This window comes from Amblyraja radiata, chromosome 17 (assembly GCF_010909765.2).
Source record: "Amblyraja radiata isolate CabotCenter1 chromosome 17, sAmbRad1.1.pri, whole genome shotgun sequence".
In the NCBI taxonomy this organism is placed as follows: Eukaryota; Metazoa; Chordata; class Chondrichthyes; order Rajiformes; family Rajidae; genus Amblyraja; species Amblyraja radiata.
In genome coordinates this window covers 45,818,573-45,842,330 of record NC_045972.1, presented here as the reverse complement: position 1 = coordinate 45,842,330, position 23,758 = coordinate 45,818,573, and the positions used below count along the sequence as shown (strand labels likewise).

Here is a 23,758-nt window from a genome sequence, read left to right as displayed (position 1 = left end):
ACCAAAATCAAGACCGCCTGATGGATGTCTTGCAACGAAGGTTACCACGTGGCAGAGATCATGAACTTCCATGAAACATTGGTTTCGGCACAGATATAATGCACTTCACAATAAGATTTAAAAGCTATGGAAATGATCTGGATGAGATTTACCAAAATAATTCCAGGGATGAGGGGCTTCAGTAAAAGCGAAAGGCAGGAGACGCTAGGATTGTTTTTGCAAGGGAATGTTGTTTGGAATTCTGAGCGAGGTATTTAAATCATGAATGGTAGAAACAGTGGATAGCGAGATGTTTCCATTCTGTGGAGCGATTAGGTGCGAGGGACAGAGTATTAAACCAATTTGCATTCGAACCAAGTGACCCAAGGCAGGTTTTTATTTTAAGACACTGAATGTTTAGGAGAATGCAGATTCGATTCCTGCTAGCTGAATAATGATCTAAGAGAATACTTGCCGAACCATGCAGGCCAGGGACGTGGAACTAACTTGATTGCTCTCACAATGGGGCCCAGATGAAGTCAGCTTTCTAGACTCCTGTTGTGCTCTTAGCCATCCTGGAGTTGTGTTGCAGAGAGCTTCATGATCCACAACCTTAAGAGGCAAGTCGTCCTACAAAGCAAAGTCATGTGTGGCTTGAATGTATAATGGAGACTGCTCTCATAAAATGTCAGGACTAGATTAAAATAGGCAGGAGCAGAGTTCAGTAAGTGGACTGGATCTGATCAAGCTCATTGAATCCAGTTACAGTGCCACCATTAAGCCTTAGCTGGATCCAGTTTGATGGGTTCCAAGGTGGAAGGATTCATATAGATATCCAAATATGCTACGTCCGAGGTGGCACCAGATGCTTAACTATTCACCTCGTAACTACATTCTGCTTCTTTCTCTAAAGCAAAGTTGGGGGCTGTGAAATGATTAAGACACAAACATAGAAAATAGGTGCAGGAGTAGGCCATTCGCCCCTTCGAGCCTGCACCGCCATTCAATATGATCATGGCTGATCATCCAACTCGGTATCCTGTACCTGCCTTCTCTCCATACCCCCTGATCCCTTTAGCCACAAGGGCCACATCTAACTCCCTCTTAAATATAGCCAAGGAACTGGCCTCAACTACATTCTGTGGCAGAGAATTCCAGAGATTCACCACTCTGTGTGAAAAATGTTTTCTCGGTCCTAAAAGATTTCCCCCTTATCCTTAAAATAATCCTAAGATTATTTGTTGTGCATTTTCCAATTATCCTACCCAATAAAGACCATTTTTGAAGAGATCCTTGGCACTGAGGCACAAATAGAACTACGTCATCACCCACTTCATTTTACATTGTGTTGCAATGAAACTTACCAGGTATATTTTTAACCATTCAATGCAAAAATTATGAAAAATCAATTATTTGTGACCAATCATTCAAATTACTACCGAAGTTAAACAGGAATTCTCCCCTATTTGGTAAAAGCTATTACACAACCATATTTCCTTATTAAGGCTTCAATAAGATTTAACATTCATCAAATGTACAGATGGAAAAGATGGCAACAAGTAATTCAAATGTCCTTAAGATTTTTAATTTCTTTACTTCAGGACCATTACAAAATATTTTGCTGGTTAGTATGCAACTATCTGATAAAATACTAACATTCCACTCTTTACCGGGTAAGTATTGCCCCACGCAACAAAAAAAACATTGTAACCACCCAAACCTGCAGTATATATTATGGAATGTGGTTATTTTCCTATACAGGGCAAAGTATTCAGTAAGAACAACAATTTTTAGCTTTTCTCTTAAAAACAAAGGGGAAGAATATTACTCATCTCACTGAAGCGAATTACCCCAAAAGCATTGGATTCATTCTCCTCTGGATTGAGAAACCGGTAAAAAACAGACACCAGTAAAGAACAAGGCATGACAGGCGGATAGGTAATCCTTTGAAAGAAAATGTTTTAAAAATGTGGAAAAAATGAAAAAAAGATCTACAATTCTCAGCAAAGAACATGGAACAGCGAGAATACATTTGAGTTTTAACCTCAAAATAGGCAACTCAAGAGAGAGCATTAAAAACAAAAAGTTTGCAACTTCCGAACGGAGAGGGAAAAATTAAAAGAACCAACAAAATATTGTTTGTTGATAAAGTGGTTAAGTGCAAACACAAGAAAACGTGAACCAGAGTTGGATTACCTAACACTTTCCTCACTACTTTAAATCAAACATAAAACGTGCTGCACCAAATAATTTGCGGGTTTAAACAAAAGTGGAATCTTTATTCCATTCAAATACCACCGTATTTTTTTTTCAGTTACAAAAGACACCCCTTAAAAAGTCTCACGATGTAACACTGAAAACTCTGGTTTCCAAAATGGTTCTCAAGTTTCCACCCTTCAGCAGTTCTTGAAAATAATTAGAAACTTCATTTAACAGGTGTATATCAATACATTAAATAAATTTAATTACTTTAATTGGAATATACGGAACATTTTGGTTCTCATTAAATCAATGCATCCCCCTATGCTCAGTACAAAAGCAGTCAAGTCAACAGTTGTACAAATCCGGCCAAGATTACGTTGTATGGTGATGTTTGCTCAATGTACCTTTAATAGATATACTCACATGGAAGAGTGTGTATTCCAAAAGTACTGGAGAGCATATTTCATGTCTCCAAATATATTTAAAAAAATCACCATACAGTATAACCTTGTAAAAGAGGTTCTTGAGGACAGAGGGAAGTTTTTTTCAACAAACATCTAACAAATGAAACAAACAACTATCGCAAGATACATTTATCAAAGGCGTTTTCCCCAATCTTTTCAAAACTATTCATGGCGACGTTGATAAGTTACAATAAAAATGGTCCTTGTACATGACATTGGGCATACATCTTTAAAATAAATTTGAACTTATAATGGGATCGTTTTAAAATGCTAAAATACTAGAGTTTACAATTCACAGTCTGTGACTATTCATCAAGGTGTCCCATGGTATTAGTACGGTATGATGTTGTAATCGTCTGGTGTTCATCAAATAATCTTGTGTTGAAGGTACAAACTATTCCAAAGCAGTATGCATTCTAATGCTTCAAAGTTGTCATTCTTTACTGTAACTGGAGTCGAGCACCTAATTTTAACGCATGTCCTGAAGGGAAATGAAAAGAGCGCACATTACTACATAAAATCATTGATTTTAAATAATCAATATAATCATTGATATAGATTACAAATTGTTGAGGCCCAAGCCTGCAAGGCAAATTCCTACAGCACCTTACAACTGCGAACACAGGAGCAATCACAGATAATATCTTCAAACTGAAATCTCGTTGTTATATGCAGACATTTTCTTTAAACTTGAATTCTGCAATTATGGTTTCGACTTGCCATCTCCTGGTTTTCTAATCACTACTTTAACCAGTTCTGTACACTCCTATATTCATCCCAAAGTACTAATTTAGTTTTAGAATTAGTGGGGTTCAAATTTCCAAATGTCACATTAATCCAATCACATCTGTTTGAATATTCACTGAAATTATTCTGCACCTGTATTTTTCCTATGCCCGCAGCATGACTTTAAAAAAAGTCATCCTGAGTATGTTCCTTTAACAATCCGGTTGTTACTCAATTTTTTATTTAAACTTAACCCCCTTCAAAAGTTTGAAATATGGCTCCTGATACCTGATACCTAAATATTTTTTTTTAAATTGTGTCTTACAAATAAGTCATCTGGTCTTGACCACAAAGCTGGAGCATAATTGTGGAGAGAACAGACGAAAACTGTGTACGGCTTTAGTGAGACTACATATGGAGTACTGGACATAGTGGTTAAAGAGGAATTAATCTGTAATCAGGGTTCGTGCACATGGAACAGCTATAAGTTCAATGATTTTTCAAGGACTTTCAAGGTCCCCAAAAAAACGATTTTCAAGGACCAAAATCCAGCAAACATTGATGGTTTATCGGAGACTTGTATATAAGTTGCTTGGTATTGGATGATTTGATTCTGTACCAAATAAAAGTAAGAAGGTTGGCTGGCCACCATCTCAGATTTGATTGAAAATCATGTTTTGCACACCTCTGGTACAAAGAACACAGCAAAAAAAATCAACTTTCAACTCAAAGTTATGAACCATTGATATAGCTCGAATTATAGCCAAATGCCTATTGGAATTTGGAGTTGAGACCTTGCTGTCTGTTGTGTTACTTGTGTGCTCTGATGTACATACACTGATTTTCAGGGAAATCTGAGGTGATCAGTCATTCCATTAATCCAGGTTGCACAGAACGACACTAAACTACATAATAATTGCACACAAAGTGGTTAACTTATCTATATTCGTACTTCAATAGAGCACTGATGGTCCATTTTCTCATCTCTTAGTTGTTCAACATGAAACCATGATAATAGGGAAACTTTGCTTTTCAACTAGTCCCTGCAAACCTGCACTGCCCCTGCCTGCTTCACTATTGTCTTCACTATTGTCCCTGTACCCAAAAAGACAAGGATTACTGGTCTTAATTACTACAAGCCTGTCGCACTGGCCTCTGTAGTCATCAGGCATAAGACAGAAAAAAACTGAAAAAAAGAGGAAGAGAGATGGGGGTAAAAGAGGGCAGCGCCCCCAGTTATGCAGAACATGTTTGATAACTGTACCTTGAAATGACACCGTTTTCTTGCCCGTTTACCCTTAAATTTATACTGTAATATTTATAAACGTACCTTAGAATAACACATTTTACTTGCTTGTCACAACTTACACAGAAAATTTGTGATAATCATACCTTAAAATGACACCAACTCCTTGCTTGTTTACATTTGTCATATTGAAAATATTTGATATTACACCTGCACCTACTTGTAGCATACCTGTTCCTTGCTTGTTTACGCTAACTAGAGAGAAGTATCCTTTACACAGGAAATTTTTGATTATTTTTTGATTATACCTTGAAATGTCACAATTTCCTTGCTTGTTTACCCTTAATTTACACTGTAATTGTTTTAATTATACCTTACAACAAGGGGCTCCAAGTTTTTCAGCATGAGAGCCACAATATACATTTGGCAATTTTTTTGCTGGCCATAGGTAAAAATAAAGACATGTCAGTTTTATAACTTTAATGAACTCAAAAAAGAACTTAAGTAAAACAAATGGAAGAAATTCAAAACAACATGTAGCCATCAATCAAGGTTAACCAACAAAATCATAACATTTTATGCAACCACATTAATGGGAAGGATGGAACTGCTTTTTTTATTTCAAAATTTCATTGAAACCCTCAACTTGGTAGCCTAGGGCAGGCTGACGTGTGAGTTCCCGCGCTACCCAGTGTTGCAGTGCTAATTTTTTAGGTGCCGGAGCTATCAAACAGGGGCGTCATTTCAGGTTTTGCTTGGGGGGGGGGGGGGGCAAGTCTTCCAAGAGGGTCAAACAAGATTATAGCCTAAACTACATCCCAGTGTATAACTAGTACAGTAAAACATATCATACTTAATTGAATAATATGACAAAATATTGCACAGTTTAATTATCATGAAAAATAATTATCAAGCTAGTAAAGGAAAAGACGGTGATCATGTATTTTTACAGAGGTGCTGGCCAACTGGCCCTGACTCTCCCGCAGCTTGCTCATTCACTCACACACACTCACATACCCACACACTCTGCCGATAAGATCTAATGTACACACCTACATCAGACAGCCAAATTTAATAATATCATGGGAACTCACACATATGCAGGATTTCCATAAATTGGGCGTTAGTAATCTTGGGAGGGTTTGTGTTGGAAATTCAAAGGTAATGGGGAATATGCAAGAAAGAGGCCAGAGTGAAGTCAGCCCTTGTCATATTTATTGGCAGGCAATCTTGAGTGTTGCTTTGGCATACTTTTACTTATGCTTTTATCTCAAAGTGTTTAATGAAGATTGCAAGGCAAGATTGCTACCGCTGTGTACTAATCGCCCTATAATCTGTCTTGGGTAATGATGATTGAGGACTGGATATTGGGAACATCACCAGGTATTTCTGCAACGGTCTTAAAATGCGGCACAGCAGTATTCTGACGCTCAGTGGAATGACAGAGGAGAATAGTTTAACATCTCATCTTATTGCCTGAACCCCCAGCATCACCAGGACGACATTGGAGCGTCAGCCTACAATTATAACCTCACGATTCTGGGCAAGGGACCTGGACCCAAAACCTTCTGATTCAGGCTAGCGTGCTGCAAAATGAGCTGCATAACTGACTGCAAAAGGGTCAGTAGAGTCATAAGAGTGATACAGCGTGGAAACAGTCCCTTCCGTCCAACTTGCCCACACCAACCGACGTGTCCCACCTGCCTGTATTTGGTCCATATCCCTCCAAATCTGTCCGATCCATGTACCTGTCTAACTGCTTCTTAAATGTTGGGATCGTCCCAGCCTCAACTACCTCCTCTGGCAGCTCGTTCCACACACCCACCCACCCTCTTTTGTGTGGAAAAAGTTACCCCTCAGATTCCTATTAAATCTTTTCCCCTTCACCTTGAATCTATGGCTTCTGGTCCACGATTCACCTACTCTGGGCAAGACTGTGCATATACCCGATCTATTCCTTTCATGTTTAAGAAGGAACTGCAGATGCTGAGAAATCGAAGATAGACAAAAGTGCTGGAGAAACTCAGCGGCAGCGGCAGCATCAATGGAGCTTTCATGATCTTATATATCCTCCTGTGTTCCAAGGAATAGAGTCCCAGCCTATTTAACCTCTGCCTATAACTCAGACCCTCTAGTCTGGGAAACATCCTCATGAATCTACTCTGTACCCTTTCCCGCGTGACAACATGATTCCTATAACACAGCCCCTAGAACTGAACACAATACTCTAAATGTGGCCTCACCAACGTCTTTTACAGCTGCAATATGACCTCCCAACAAGACGTCTTATTGAATTGTATTAAGAGCTGGATAATAAGGAGAAAGATATTTCAGACTGTTCCTGGGTAAAGTTGATTTTTATTTACCATGCAACCATGAAAGTCAACTTTGAAACATACAGATTAATAATCTGAGAAGTTAGGCTCGGAAACTAAGGTAACACGTTTAACTTATTTATGACTGATTTTTACCATTTTGCATTACGTTTTGAGGAAAAAGTACTAACCTGGAGCTGGCAGAAGAGCCCTAATTGGCCGGTCACCCAACAGAGGCGTTTTTTTCTGAGAAAGAGGCGCGTGACCCAAAAGGGGTGGCCTGACTGGCGTTGGAAGGAGGGGCTTGGGCTTGTTGGAAGTTTGTGAAGCACTGCCTACGTCATAATAACTCTCAGTTCCAGCAGCTTGTTGAAGAGATGCTGGAAAATAAAAGAAACTTTAAAGCACAAATATATGACAATATACGCTTACATTTTAACACACCAAATTCCTATTCCTCGCCAGTATGATCTTACTTTATTTCAAACCAGTATCTTTTTGCACTGAAATTAGCAGGGATTATTGGCAGGATTTGAAGACACAGGCCAGTAAATTTATTTACGCGATAAAACAGTAATTTTGAAGCAGTGCAGATACATTTTTCAGTCCTTTGTCTCAGACGAGAGTAGTCAGTTATTACTGAAATGCGAAACGTTGCTCATTTACCTTCATGGGGCCACTGATAAGCTTCAGGTCTCTCCTCTTGATAGGTTTGCCAATTACTATTCGCCTCTATCAAGACAAATGTATCAGATTATCAACATTGTTCAACTTTTCAGTAACTCGAAACTAGCACAATTTTACAAAAAAACTAATTAAACTCCTAGATTGAAGACACAAAAAGCTGGAATAACTCAGCGGGACAGACAGTATCTATGGAGAAAAAGAATGGTTGACGTTTCAGGTCGAGACCCTTCTTCAGACCGAGTCTGAAGGACAACCTCGACCCAAAACGTCACCCATTCCTTTTCTCCAGAGATGCTGCCTGTCCTGCCGAGTTATTCCAGCTTTGTGTCTGAAGAACAACCTCGACCTGAAACATCACCTATTCCTATTCTCCAGAGATGCTGCCAGCAGGTATTTTCAAACTGTAGTCTAAAACAACCTATAACTTAGGCCTTTGGTAGGGCGATTTGAAGACGATAAAACAGTTTTATTTGCGTTTATATTTCCCAGCTTGCCAGATTTAAACTTTATCAGTCGAGATAATTGCCATGATTGTGGATGCCCTTAAAAATATTGACTATTGTGCCAGACTGCATGTCAAAGTGCAGTTAACACAATATTTTCCAGGAGCTCTATAAGGGCATTCAGCCCATCAAGTCTACTCCACCATTCAATCATGGCTGATCTATCTTTCCCTCTCAACCCCGTTCGCCTGCTTTCTTCCCATAATCCCCGACACCTGTACTAATCAAGAATCTGTCAATCACTGCTTTAAGATATCCAATGACTCGACCGCCACAGAACTTCCGTGGCAGTGAATGCCACAGATTCACCACCCTCTGACAAATAAATTCCTAATTTCCTTTCTAAAGGCACCTACTTTTATTCCGAGTGTTTAAAGCCAATTGTGCGCTTGTTATGGTGCGGATGAATATAAGGGGACTGGGAACGATAAATATTCAATGACATGGATCATAAATAAAGAACAGGATTTTCAACCTCCATGAACTCCATGCAAAATGCAGAATGAGGCAAAAAGAGAAAGCGCAGAATTACCCGTCTGATACAATGTTCTTTGTGTCTCTTTGTCCAATATTCCAAAGTAGTCTTTGGATTATTTTCATTATTGGGACAAATACTTATATATAGTTTAAGATAATTCATCTTCAGCATCTAAACATTAATTCCAAATTAACTGATTTTTTAATTGCTTCTTCATCAATTCTGCACAAAAACAGATTAATAATGAACTATGCAGGAAGGAACTGCAGATGTTCGGTTAAACCAGACACAAAAAGCTGGAGTAACTCAGCGGGACAGGCAGCATGTCTGGAGAGAAGGAATAGGTGACATTTCCAGTCGAGGCCCTTCTTCAGACTGAGCCTAAAGACGGTCTCAACCCAAAACGTCACCCATTCCTTCTATGCAGAGATGCTGCCTGTCCCGCTGAGTTACTTCAGCATTTAATAATGAACTAACCTGTCTCAACTCCCTCTTTTCGCTTGGTCAAATATTCAATGACGACTTGCAGCTCCTCTGCATAAAGGTGCTTTCCATCACCAACCAGAAACATAAGATGTCGGACGGTGGTGGGCACAACATGGCTTTCGCTGTAAGCCTCACGGTGAAGATAATCGTCTGCCAAGTTAGCCGCCTTGTGTGCAATCTCCAGCCGCTCTTTCTCCAGATTCTCACCAAATATGCGTTGATGCTCACGGGAAATCAGGTCCAAGGCATCTTCTAAAGGCATGTTACGATGCTCTGTCGAACAGAGGAAACTTTATTATAGGTCAAAGATCTCAGTAAACCTGGAAAAGGAAACTTCAGTGTGGCAAGTGACACCAAGGAGGTTTGATAATGTACAAAAAGGGGTTCAGAATAAAACAAAAAACGTCCCAACAAGGTTTCTGTGACGATAGTCAGCCACACATGACAAAGAGTTTTAAATGTTCTTTTCATTGATCATCAGTGCATTTGTCAGAACGTTGCACAAATTATATCTGAATTTCAACTCACCTAGTAATACCACCTAATTGTACTAAGTGTCAGTTACGTCCCAGTGGCAGACCATAGTCCACATTTGTCCAAGAATTCCCTTCACCCTGAATACCAGAATGGTGCAGAACCATTCATCTTTGTACCCAGCTTGTCGAAGGCAACACTCAGACTTACAAGTATACCAAATCATGAATTTTCAGGTCATCAATTCACATACACTTTGGGAAGTTAGTGTTGAGAAGGATAAAGGGCAGAACTTCAACAATGGTATAAAATGGGAGATGGAGCTTGGAAGAGCTGTGTAGCTTTTGCGGAAGGAAAGTTTTAATTGCATATTTTAACAAATGATTTACACACAATCAGATACAACTGACACATTGACCCTGATCTGCTTACGTGGTCTCCGGTTCAAAATATTGGACAACTAACAAATATTTCAAGATTCTTACTTTCACTTTCCCGACAACGGCAACATTTGCCAGCATTGTAGAGTGAAATGGAACATAGAAACGGAAAATAGATGCAGGAGTAGGCTGTTCGGCCCTTCGAGCCAGCACCACCATTCAATTTGATCATGGCTGATCATCCAAAACCAGTACCCCGTTCCTGCTTTATCCCCATAGCCTTTGATTTACTTAGCTCTAAGAGCTATATCAAACTATCTGGCCTCCACTGCTGTCTGTGGCAGAGAATTCCACATTCACAACTCTCTGGGTGAAAAAGTTTTTCTCATCTCAGTCCTAAATGGCCTACCCCTTAAACTTAAAACGATAGATTGCTAAGCCCGTACATACATATTTACATGTTGGTGAACCGTTGCTCCTTACAAGTGCATTATTATAGTCTTTACAGGTCAGGGCAAGAATGTCCACTGTAAAATGAAGGCTTTTTCTGTATCACAATTACTTTCATGTCCTTGTTACAATAATTTAAAGTCAATGAGACAAATATTTAAAATGCATATACGCATGCCAAAAAATTAAATCCAGATACTGAAAACAAAACCGTATGAAAACAAATGATTGAAGTCAAATTGATCTTATAATCCATTTTATTAAAAACACAAAACGGAGTATTAAATGTCCTTAAATTAGACAGTAAGAAACAAAAGACAAACTTTGTTCCATGTTGTTCAGAGACGATTGAAATTTCCAGACAGATTTAATAATTGAACAAATCAATTTGCAGGGCTCGGGTGAAGATAAAATAAATTAGCACCCAGGTACCCAGGTACCCATTTCCCCATCACAAAATTAAAAAAAACATCCATCCATTAGTAATATCAATTCCAAATTAACTGATGTTGGTAATGAACTAATCTTAGGTAGACAAAAGTGCTGGAGAAACTGAGCGGGTGCAGCAGCATCTATGGAGTGAAGGAAATAGGCAACATTTCGGGCCGAAACCCTTATTCAGACTGATGTAGGGTGGGGGGGGCAGGGAGAAGAAAGGAGAAAGGAAGAGGAGGAGCCAGATGGGCTGAGGGAGAGCTGAGAAGGGGAGGAGACAGCAAGGGCTACTGTAGACATGGAAGGTGTCTACCTTCGATTTTCCAGCATCTGCAGTTCCTTCTTGAACATGAACTAATCTTAAACTGACATCAGTACCCCTTATCCTTGTCTGCTAAACAGTGTCTTTCTGCACCCCCCCAATTAACCTACTGACTTGCTATTCCTTGTGAAACGTGGTGTCCTGTAAAGTGGGTTTCAGTTATATCCATTGGCACAATAATTGTGAGGGAAAAGGAATCTCAGCTGCTTATGGATTTATAACATGTGTCAGATGGTGTTAATTTCCTGATGCCATGACCTAGCACAGGAAAAGCAAGCCCATTAATTTGGCTAAGAAACAGATATTAAGGAGCAGGCACACACAAGGTCATTTACACACCCCTCTTCCCAATTGCTCGAGGTTGTTTTAATGCTTTAATGTTCACACATGTAAATGGTTATGTATCTCAGCATTAACAGCAAGCAAAGCAGGGTGTACCTTTGCTTGTAGTCAAATAATTATTATTAATAGGCAGACCTAATATTTTCATTTGAGGAACATCATAACAGAACCTTTTAGGCATATAAACATTGGAGATTATTTCAAACAAGGGCAAGCACTCCATCTTACTGTATCAGTTTAGTTGAGAGATACAGCGCGGAAACAGGTCCTTCAGCCCAACAGGTCCGCTACGACCAGCAATCCCCGCACAATAACACTATCCTCCACACACTAGGGACAATTTACAATTTTTACCAAGCCAATTAACCGACAAATCTGTAAGTTTTTGGAGTGTGGGGGGAAACCGAGCACCTGGGGAAACCCCACGCAGGTCACGGGGAGAATATGAAGTGGCGGCGCTGCCTTGCAGCTGCGGCTCGCCTGCAGTCCGTTTGTCTTTTCTGTTTTTTATTTTCATTTGTCCTGTTTTTACAGTTTATTTCGGTTTGTTTGGCTGTGTATGTGTGGGGGGGTGGGTGTGGCATGTCTTTTGACTCTTCCTTCGGGGGATGCGACCTTTCCTGCCGTATCCCCGTCTCCGTGTCCGTCTGCGCTGAGGCCTATCGCGGAGCTGGCGGCCTCCAACTGCGACCGACCTCGAGGCTGTGGAGGCAGAGCCAGGACTTACCAACGCGAGCCTGGCCGACTTCGGGGCTGTGGTTGCGGTGCGACACAACTTCCGACCCGACTTTGGAGCCTCGGAGGCTCGGCCGTGGGCCAGTGGACGACATCATCGGGAGCTTGAGTCCTGTTTTCCGGAGCTCCCGCAACTACAGCTGCGTCCGCTGGACTGGAGGACGGCAGCTTCGGCAGCTTCGACCGCCCCGGGCCGCGGAGTTTGAACCGGTCCGTTTGCGGAGCTCGGATTCAGCCGCGGGACTTGCCTACCATCACCCGGTGGGGTCGCAACATCGGAGGCTTGGATTGCCTCGGCGCAGAGGGAGAGCAAGGAGGGAAGAGACAATGACTTTGGGACTTTAAACTGTGTTGAGTGTTTGTTATTTATTCTATGTTATGACTGCAGGCTAAACCATATTGTTTGTTTTGTTTTGTTTTTGTCTTTTGTTTTGTCTCTTTTCTTATTAATTGATTGTGTTGTGATGTGTTTACCTTGTTTACCAGAGGGACTAAAGATGGAAATTAGCTACTGGCTACAATCTTGCGTATTACATGTAAATATTTATTAATATGCACTGTCCCTATACAAATAAAACTACATAAACATAAACGTACAAACTCCATACAGACAGCACCTGTAGTCAGGATTAAACCCGGACCTCTGGCGCTGTAAGGCAGCAACCCTACCGCTGCACCACCGTGCTGCCCAAACTCACACGTGACAAACATTTCATTATAAATGTGAAATTGGAAATCTCACGAATTGTAAGTGCATCTTTATGGAAGCTGAAAAGTTACCTTTGTGGCCAGCATACAAAATAATGACTGTGCAAGATGAAAGAGACTGATGTTCTCCACCGACAACAACACAAAAGGGGGAACCTTCTTCACGAACATCTTTCAGAGCAGTATCCAGAGCCAACTCTAATTTAAGGTAGACCAAATCCACGAGAAGTCCAAGCTCTTGCACTCGACGTCCTATTAGTTTGGCATAATCCCTTAAAATTGCAACAGGGGAACATTTTCTGGTTAGTTAGTCAACCAAAGCAAGATTGAACATTTAACTTGCTGTAAGTTGCCACACAAGTTTTTTTCAAAAGTAATACTCAAAGGCTTAAACCTTAAATAATCGAATGCGTTTGCAGATGAAGTAGTAATTGGCAACTGGATCACTAGTCTGAAAAAGGGTCCCAACCTGAAACATCACTCAACCATGGACTGCTGCCCGACCCGCTGAGTTACTCCACACTTTGTGTCTTTGCACGTTCCTCGTTTCTACTGGTTTACCATCAATTTAATAAGGGTGACTGTTGACATTAATGTTCATTTACTTATACTTTCAGAAGCCAAGTTTGAAACGTGTTTGCTGAAGGTTCCGTTAAATTGCATTAAATAAACTATTTTGGTTCATTCCGGGCAATAAATTGAAGCAATTCTTTACATAATAGGAAAGAGTTACATAGGTAGTAATCAAATTTCAAACACAACGGTTAACAGATTGTTAGTAGAATGGATTAGGCTGGTTAATCAGTCGAAGTCTACAATCCTAAACTGCAAACAGGCCCTAAATATTAAATTAATTTGACCGATGCATCAATAACAAGCAGAACTTCAGCAACCTATGCTTTTTATCACAATAAGTAGAAAAGTACGCAAACATTCCTGAGATTTACCCTTGTTGCTTGCTTAGGGCTATGACAACACAATCAGCGTGCTTTTCTTTGTTGTAATCCTCCTCCAATTCTTTATAGAACTGCTGATAAAGTTCTTCTCGGCGACCATCTTCAGGCCTGCAGGCTTCTCCTAGGACCAAGAAAATACAATCCAATACTTTAAAATAAATCCAAATGATTCATTTTAATTCCAGCCTCAAGGATGCTTATTTATTTTGTGGAGGGAAAAATTAAACTTAATTTAGATTATTGCAACATGTCATGATTTGTCATATGTTATTTTTGAATATTTGCCACATTATTTGTACGATTTAAAATAATTTGACATGTAGATTTCACTTTCAATGCCTTGTAACTGTAACTTTAACTGGTGGCAGACTAATTTCCCTCTGGGATAAATAAAGTGGTATCATATCGTAGATCTTGCAAAATGCTTCTTCACGTATTTTAAACACGTCTAGGAGAAACTCAAAGGCAATGGTTAATTTCAAAGAAGTTTGTAATTCATCTATCCTTACATTTATGGCATGAATCTGAATGCCTTGCCTCCTTGATGTTGTTTGGACATAGTTTAATATAATGCATTGTCAATATAAATGTTTCATCTTCCAGTTACATAATTAGGCCACTGGATGGCTCTCTCTCGAAAAACAGCCGAAAAAGTTTAATGTTTGAGAGAATCAGAACCAGGCAGAAGGGTACAGTTTTTTACAGACATCCATCCATGAGTTGATTTTGTCTGCAAGTTGCAAAATACACAAAAATCACGATAGATTGATAAGAGGGTTGGGAGAACGGATGGGTTGAAGAGAGAGAGAGAGAGCGAGAAAACAAATTCTGCCGTTCATTGGAACAAACAATTTTATGTAAGAGTTTTGAACTTATTATCTGTAAATTGTGAACTTAATTTTAACTAATTGCATTCAACTTTTCCAAGTAATTTAAATTCCGAATCAACTCTTCTCACTCTACAAACCACTGATTTTATTTGCTTTGAATAGCCCAACACTGATCGACACGTGATATTATAGATATATCTGCAATAAGAGATAAACAGGTCTTTTTTATAGGAAACTAATTATAAGCCATGTGTCACAGCCAGTATTCAGCTCCTGCAATATGCGCTCAATCCCGACCTGCACTGCCTGCTGTATGAAGTTTGCACTCTCTGTTTCGATAGGGTTCCCTCCCACTCCCCAAAGACATGCCCATTGTTCAATCAATGGGCAATGAAACTGCCTGAATTGTGGGAGTATGATAGAATGGGGAGGGGGGGGGGGGGGGGTTGAATCCCATGGGAACTTCACATCTATCACTGAGCTGTTCCAGTACAGGTACAACATTGTCACCTATCCACCATGGAAAATTGCTCAACTACACATCACATTCACAAAAGCCAGGGCAAATCAATCCTACACAAAAAGTGATGGGAAGGCATCAGTGCAATCCAGCAATACATACAAAATCAGTGTTCATAATGCTCAGCTTAGTTTTTGTACAGCTTTAGATCTCACAGTAGCCCATGTTCAAAAACACCAGCTAGGTGAGAGTAAAGGGCCTGGAGCAAGGTGACGCCTGTATGGTCGTGATTAGTCACCCAAAGAGTCGTACCCTTTTCCTGGTCGCCGCTGGATTTTCAACATTTTGAACATTTTTGACGACCTGCTGCAACAATGACAGGTGCCGGCAAGTCATCGAAAAGAATCATGTAAGTGGGACAGGCACTTGAGTGTCCTTGACACCAGGGCTGCATTCGACCAAGTGTGACATGAAGGAGCCCTGTAAATCAGTGGACATCAAGTGGAAAACCCACCCGTGGTTGGAGTCGTACCTTGCACAAAAGTCGATTTGGCTTGGTTGTTGAAGATCAATGAGACCCTAACCGCAGAACATCACCATCAGAGTTCCTCAGGATTGAGTTCTTGGTTCAAACACCTGTAGCTGCTTCAATTACTTTTTTTCACCATAAGGTCAGAACTTAGAATGTTCAGTGCTGTTTGCACAGAGTTTAATTCCACTTCAACTCCCAACAATGAAGCAGTCCATACTTTCATGTAGCAAGACTTTGCCAACATATGTGACTGGGGTTGATCAACAGCTAGAAACACTTGTGCTGCAAATGTGCCAGTCAATTGATTGTACTATGGGAAAGTTTGACCACCTATCCTTGACATGCAGTGGCATTAGCATTAATCCCCCTGCCATCAACATCCTGAAGACCGCCCATGACCGAGAAACCAGACTAAACAAAAACAGCTACAATCACAGGTCAGAGGTTTGCGAATCTTTACTGCAAGTCCACCACCAATTTTCCAGCTCCCTAAATTCCAGGGCTTTTCTGGATTATCCGTGTTGCTCGGATTTTTGTCCGGATTAAGTGGTGGGGGGGGTCGTCAGACCACCCCCAGTTTCCAGAAAATCAGTGGACACTGGATTCAAGGTGCCGCCCCACTGACATTTCAGTCACTTCCCCAACCTTGTTTCCCAAGATGGAATAAGGTAGGGAGGGGATCAGTCAAAAGACTGATTAAATTGTACGGAAGAGGATAACTTCAACACCATCCGTAGTCTGCTCCATCATCAGCTGTTCCACTATAAACATTTATCCCCTTCACCACAAAGTGTCCACTGTGTGTACAATTTACAAATTGCACCGCAGTTACTCGCCCAAATGATTCTGTCTGCGGTAAGAATAGAAGCTTCAGGAATCTGGGAACACAAGCACCTGCAGGCTCCCTTTCAAGTTGCACCCCACCCTGAGTAGCAAACACATCACTTTCCTTCATTGTTACGGACTCTAAATCTACCCAAAAGCAATTTGGCAGTACCTCCACCAGAGAAACCGCAGAGGTCACACCTGCACCTTCTCATGGACCGTTGGGTTTTGCCAGCAACACCCAGATCCTGAAAGATGAATAAATGAATTTCATTTAATCCCTCAAACCCTGGACATAATCCAGTCACTAGTTTCCCTGTTGCCTCCACAACAGCCTCAAGTTCTCTGCATAAGCCAAGACTTAAGGATATCAATGAAGTGTAATAATGATGCTGAAAAATATTTAGGCCTGAAATTCATTTCCATGGAATTCATTACCATAGACGGCTGTGGAGGCAAAGTCGATGACCTGATGGGCCGAATGGCCTAATTCTGCTCCTACAACTTATGATAAATAGTAAAATAAAATTTACCAAATTGTTGAGATGTTAAGCACAGAACCCACAGAATTTGCTTACGTTGGACATCATGACTCATGGTCTTTGTCCCATGTAAATGGCATTGTCCCACACCTTATTTTAAAGTCGAATTCCTGGGAAGTAGTCCCAAACCTGGCTATTCAAACATCAGCACCCTCCTTCACAAGATAGCCTTCCCAAGGCAAAAGCAAATCACAACACCATACCAAATTATTAAAGGGGAATGGCATTGCCAGAATCCAGCATTGTATATTTTTATACTCAGCCCTCAGATCCAGGAGGTTTACATTAACAAAATCCAATTCCAAGAATGTTGTCCTTTGGAAAAACATTACCCTGAGCAGGTTAATTTTAGATGCCTAACTTGCATCAAAATGTTCTGACTGTAGTTTAAGCACAACTTAATTGCACGTGACCAAGTAGCAGAACACTCAGGATAAGGAGTGGCTATGTGGAGAAAGGACAGGGGGAAAAAAAGAGATGAGATCACTAGATCATGGGTCGAGCCTGGGAACGGATAGGAGAGAAGGTTAAATAAACCATTGATTCGGACCTCTTGTTTAAACTACAAGTTGAGCCTCTCCGCTATCCTATTTGCTCTTCCAATTATTCCATAACCACATTGCATTGAAAAACTACTTTATTAATTTTCTACTCAATATTTTGAGAATGCCACAACATGCAGGAGCATAATAGTTGATCATACCAGTCCAGGTGTAGTTGTAATCCTCTGCAGTGTAACCTTCAGGATAACCACTATAATATTCCACCACTTCATTTGTTCTAAAAGAGGACAAACAGATAAATATGAATGCTATAAAATGAGGTTCTACTTATCCAATGAAAACAAAGATATCGCAATTTTTGCAGTTAACTAAATTATATAAGCAAGAAAGCAATTGTACAATATGAAAGCTGTCATTGCAAGCTTCAGAACACAATCCTCTACTGTGGTGGAACTGGACAGGCGATATTTTGGGACCAGATGCATCGCCTATCCGTTCCCCCAGTGATGCTGACTTATCTACCGCGTTCCTCAAGCACAACGTTTTGATCACGACCTTAATTCCATATTTTCTGAACTTTATCTTCCATACCTTGGCACAGCTTCTCTTGCAATGTTGTATTCTGTGGACGCGTAAGCACTTGAGGGAGAGAGAGCAAAAGTGTCAATTTCCAGGCATTGGGTTGAAACCATTTTAATATAACAAAGAACCCATTCTATGCACTGTCACAGAAGGCTGGCCATAATGACAAGAGATGCAGGTAATCAATTAAAGTCTTGCAGGAAATATCCAGCTTTGTTGGCTTGACGTAATACATTAGTGGTTTTCCAAACAGTCACGTCAACTTCCACTATAGAACAGAGCTCTTTTCAATGGAAATTAGCAATATTTGAACAATGGAATTCTACATTGGACTATTCCAGAGGAATTGTCATTAAATTTCTAAAAATTGACAAATATTAATGATAGAACCAGCCAAAATTAGACGAACAATCCCTTCATAGAATAGTACATATTATTTTTAAACTTCCCTTACCTTCCATCTGCGCTCAGTTTGTGTGTTTGGGCCACCCTAGGTTTTATCCAAGTAGCCATCTTTACCTACAGAAATAAGTGATTGAGAAAGCATCAACTAAAAGTCCTTTTCTTCAATAGCTTCAAGAAATAAATTGACCATTTGCACATTTTGCTTTGAATGCATTCACAATCCTATATCTGTCTTTGCCCTTATACCTTCAAAACAATTCAGAAGAAACTGCATTTTTTATAAAAAATGAAGTAGGAATCTAAACAGTGCGATAACATTGCAGATTGATAGGTAACAGGTTAAAATGTACATTTCAAGGTACAAAACATCTCACAGGCTAATGTCCCTGCCCCACTTAGGAAACCTGAACAGAAACCTCTGGAGACTTTGCGCCCCACCCAAGGTTTCCATGCGGTTCCTGGAGGTTGCAGGTAGTGGAAGCAGGTAGGGAGACTGACAAAAACCTCCGGGAACCGCACGGAAACCTTGGGTGGGGCGCAAAGTCTCCAGAGGTTTCCATTCAGGTTTCCTAAATGGGACAGGGGCATAACTCACAGATTAATTATACTGAGTAGAAGGGTCTCGACCCGAAACGTTGCCAATTTCCTTCGCTCCAGAGATGCTGCCTCAACCGCTGAGTTTCTCCAGCATTTTTGTCTACCTTCGATTTTCCAGCATCTGCAGTTCCATCTTAAATAATTATAGGGTGATTTCACGAAAGGTCACTGGAGCGTAAATCCCCACTCACGTGACCGAAATTTTTAACTGGGGGACAAGCGTCACTTCCGGTACATGTTAGTGGATGGGAAAACACGCACTTTCACACCCGTTAAAAACATCGAAAACGGCCCGTTTTTGAGCTGCAATTAAGTGAGCCAGTCGGGGTGACCGTGAGGAACAGCTACCTAAATTTACAGTCCAAAGAAAAGATGGAAACTAAGGTAAATACAAGAGGGAGCTGAAGGTGTAAAAACGGCGGAAGTTGATTGCCGACATTTTTTCGTGGAGATTTAAAGATCCAAAATATCGGGAATTATCACATTTGCTCGCTGCATTTCATCAAAAGTGGCATTATTGACTTTGTTATCTTTATTCATTTGCTAGATGAAAAGTATTAAAAGTTAGAAATCCTTCAGTAAAATTGCAAAATCGCCCATGGTTCTCGGGTGGGTTTTAACATGCAAAATGAAAACGCTTCTGAAGCTCCATTTACCATTTAAATAATCGTAAACTTGCATCTCAGTAAAATTGATTTCCAAACGCATTGAGAGTTTACGATTATTTAAATGGTAAATGGAGCTTCAGAAGCATTTTCATTTTGCATGTTAAAATCCACCCGAGAACCATGGGCGATTTTGCAATTTTACTGACGGGTTTCTAACTTTTAATACTTTTCATCTAGCAAATGAATAAAGATAACAAAGTCAATAATGCCACTTTTGATGAAATGCAGCGAGCAAACGCGATAATTCCCGATATTTTGGATCTTTAAATCTCCACGAAAAATGTCGGCAATCAACTTCCGCCGTTTTTACACCTTCAGCTCCCTCTTGTATTTACCTTAGTTTCCATCATTTCTTTGGACTGTAAATTTAGGTAGCTGTTCCTCACGGTCACCCCGACCGGCTCACTTAATTGCAGCTCAAAACCTGGCCGTTTTCGATGTTTTTAACGGGTGTGAAAGTGCGTGTTTTCCCATCCACTAACATGTACCGGAAGTGACGCTTGTCCCCCAGTTAAAATTTTCGGTCACGTGAGTGGGGATTTACGCTCCAGTGACCTTTCGTGAAATCACCCTATACTGAGTAAGTAGTTTGTCATAAACTTAGCCCAAACGGCAGCTGGATAATAACAAACTAGAACTGTATTTTGCCTTAACACCAAGTTACCAGACCACACACAATATGCGGTACTTTTGAAACAGGCAAGATCCTGAAGAGGCTTAACAAGGTGGATGTGATGATGGTGTTCCTCTGGTGGCAGGATGCAATGTTGCAAAACAAGGATTTGCTATTTAAGACATGAGGTAAAATGTTGTCTCAGAGGGTGGCATGCCTTTGGAGTACCATCGCAAAGGCCTGTTCCTGTGCTGTACTGTTCCAGTTGTCAAAATATCTAATTATCATATGAACTTCCTTCACAAACTTAATGTACACTCATTCCATTTCCTGTGTTTTTTATTCTCACGCCATTGCTCAAATTGACATTTATGTATACGAGCACTCATGCACACGCAAACATGCTGTCAATTTAAAAGGTGGAAGCTACTATTTATGTAGGTTAATGTGTCCCTTTATAAAAAGCCCAGTGGCTCTAACAGACCCAGACCAAAGAGCTAGTTTGCTTGAAAGGTAACTATGCACAATGGGCACTTGGCAACAAATACACTCTTTCAAATTAGATTTATTCCTCGAGCATCTTGACAGAATTGGGGAAAAATATCCAACTGCACTCTTTTTCAATTCTATACCATAAGACTAGAAGCTCCACAAAATATGCTGGAAACCTAAAGTAAATATGGGGAATGCTGAAACTACTCAGCAAGACATGCAGTAGTTGCAAAACAAATAAATTACTGTTATAAGTTGACACCTTGATGATCAACAAAAACAAAATCACTATGTTCTAACCACTGTGACACAGACAGTTTATCTTCAACAATGGAAAGTCAACAAACTAACACATTAATGTTTTTGTATACAACATGGCAATTATGAAATTTGATTCCGCAGCACAATCTCAAAGCTACCAAGTATACTTGTTGAAACAAAGTTGAGCAACACCAAAGAATAAATAATTTCAACAAACTCAAGTTCATCTAATGAAAATTATATGACAGGATCACCTCCTGTCAGGATCAGGAGTCCGCATTCTTGGTGATCGCTAGTCGGCGCGGATGGTGGGCTGAAGGGCCTGTTTCCGTGCTGTATCTCTAAACTAAACTTTTGATTTTACAGAGTAATTCAAGTGTTAGCAAAAAGGATAGTTAAATGCAAATGTCAATTTACCGCTTCTGACAAATCTGATAGATCTGGTGCAAAACCAACCATGTGTTCCCATTATTATTTGCAAATTTCATGGCTATAAAATGCAAACGTTGAAGATAAGAGGGAAGTCTTTTAGGTCCGAGATGAGAAAATCATTTTTTACACAGTGAGTGGTGAATCTGTGGAATTCTCTGCCACAGAAGGTAGTTGAGGCCAGTTCATTGGCTATATTTAAGAGGGAGTTAGATGTGGCCCTTGTGGCTAAAGGGATCAGGGGGTATGGAGAGAAGGCAGGGATGGGATACCGAGTTGGATGATCAGCCATGATTATATCGAATGGCGGTGCAGGCTCGAAGGGCCAAATGGCCTACTCCTGCACCTATTTTCTATGTTTCTATTTAAAATGAAAGATAAATATTTGATAGATCATGGAACAGGATATGAAGAAGTAACACCAGCATAGAATAGTCATGATCATACTAAATAGTGGGACAGCTCTGAAGACCTGCCCCCATTTCCTAGTGTAAAACACTTTTAAATAAATACTTTATTCCATTTAATGACAATTGTGGGTTTCAGACCATCTCAAATTTGGAAAATAGTTGACTTGTGCGTGTTAGATCTTAAAAATCTACTCTAATTGAATAGCATTTTTTCCCTTCTAAACTGCTTGCAAGGAGTCGACTTTCTCAATAAATTCTTAACATATCAGCATCAAATACATACAGAGCCTCCAAAACACTATGTTACAAACCAGCACTAGACTGGTTTCAGGCCAGGGATTGGGGAAGGCCTGCAGGGAAAGGATTTGGTTGAATTAAAGTTGGAGGAGTAGGATTTGTCAAGCCAGGATGGAGGTGAGGGATGGAAGTATAGGGAGTGAGGGAAGGGAAAAGAGGGAAAGGGGAAGGAAAGAGGGGTGGAGGGAAAGGGGAAGGGAAGAGGGGTGGAGGGAAGGGAAGAGGGGTGGAGGGAAGGGAGGGAGAGTCAGCAGCATAGGCGGGAAGGCTGGTGAGCGGGGACAGAGCAGAGCAGGCCGCGCCGCCACGTACAGCCCACAGCAACAAAGGCAGAGTCGTGGCCCCAACAACGGGACCTCACGGACACCCCCACCCGCAAACCAACGGCACAGGGAGCTGTGGGGGCGGCTCCACCAGGCGTAAACAATGCCCGGGAGGTGAGGTGGCCGCGGGGGTGGAGGGAGGAGAAGGGGGGAGGAGGAGGGAGAGAGAGGGGGGGGGGGGGGAGGAGAGGGGGGGGGGGGGAATGGAGAGAGAGGGGGGGAAGGATGAGAGAGAGGGGGAGAGGGGGGAGGGAAGGAGGAAGATGCGAGGGGGAGGCGAGGGGGGAGAAGAGAGGGAGGGCGGGGGGAGAGGAGGAGAGGGGAGGGAGCAGAGAGGGGATAGGTGGAGGGAGAAAGAGGGGGAGACATGAGAGGGGGTGAGAGAGAGGGATGGGGGGCAAGAAGGGGGCGGGTGCGGGGAATGTGGGGGGAGGGGGGGGAGGGATGTGGGGCGGGGGGTGGGGGGAAGGTAAGGGGGGGACGGGGGGAGGGGGGCTGGGGGAATGTGGGGGTGGCGTGGGGGGAATGTGGTTGTTGGAGTGGGGGGGGGGAATGGTGGGGGAGGGGGGGTGGGGGAATGTGGGGGGGGGGTGGGGGAATGTGGGGGGGGGTGGGGAATGTGGGGCGGGGGTGGGGGAATGTGGGGGGAGGGGGGGTGGGGGAATGTGGGGGCGGGGGGGAGAGAGGGGAGGGGGGCGGGAATGTGGGGGGCGGGTGGGGGAATGTGGGGGGAGGGGGAATGTGGGGGAGGGGAATGTGGGGGGAGGGGGGGAGAGAGGGGAGGGGGGCGGGAATGTGGGGGGCGGGTGGGGGAATGTGGGGGGCGGGTGGGGGAATGTGGGGGGAGGGGGAATGTGGGGGGAGGGGGGGAGAGAGGGGAGGGGGGCGGGAATGTGGGGGGCGGGTGGGGGAATGTGGGGGGGAGGGTGGGGGGAGGGGGGGAGAGAGGGGAGGGAATGTGGGGGGGGGCAGGCAGGCCGAGGGAAGCAGGAAAGGAGGCCGCGGGCCGACACTCACCGCCTCACGCACTCTCCGTCGACGCCGCCGACGACGACCGCGACCGGAACCGGAACCCGCGCTTGCTCTGACGTCACCATCCCC

General features: G+C 41.9%; 1 protein-coding gene across 1 annotated transcript; it reads right to left on the bottom strand.

Annotated features, from left to right (window-relative positions):
* Window positions 1-1,542: 1,542 nt before the first annotated feature.
* LOC116982856 (nuclear receptor coactivator 5-like) lies at window positions 1,543-23,758 on the bottom strand. The gene is made up of 10 exons (XM_033036371.1): window positions 23,675-23,758; window positions 18,617-18,681; window positions 18,172-18,219; window positions 17,781-17,857; window positions 13,880-14,009; window positions 13,005-13,204; window positions 9,078-9,359; window positions 7,599-7,664; window positions 7,124-7,312; window positions 1,543-3,126 (listed from the first exon to the last, which is right to left on the bottom strand). Exons 2-10 carry the CDS (start codon window positions 18,673-18,675, stop codon window positions 3,086-3,088), a joined length of 1,092 nt encoding a protein of 363 aa, XP_032892262.1. The 5' UTR covers window positions 18,676-18,681; window positions 23,675-23,758; the 3' UTR covers window positions 1,543-3,085.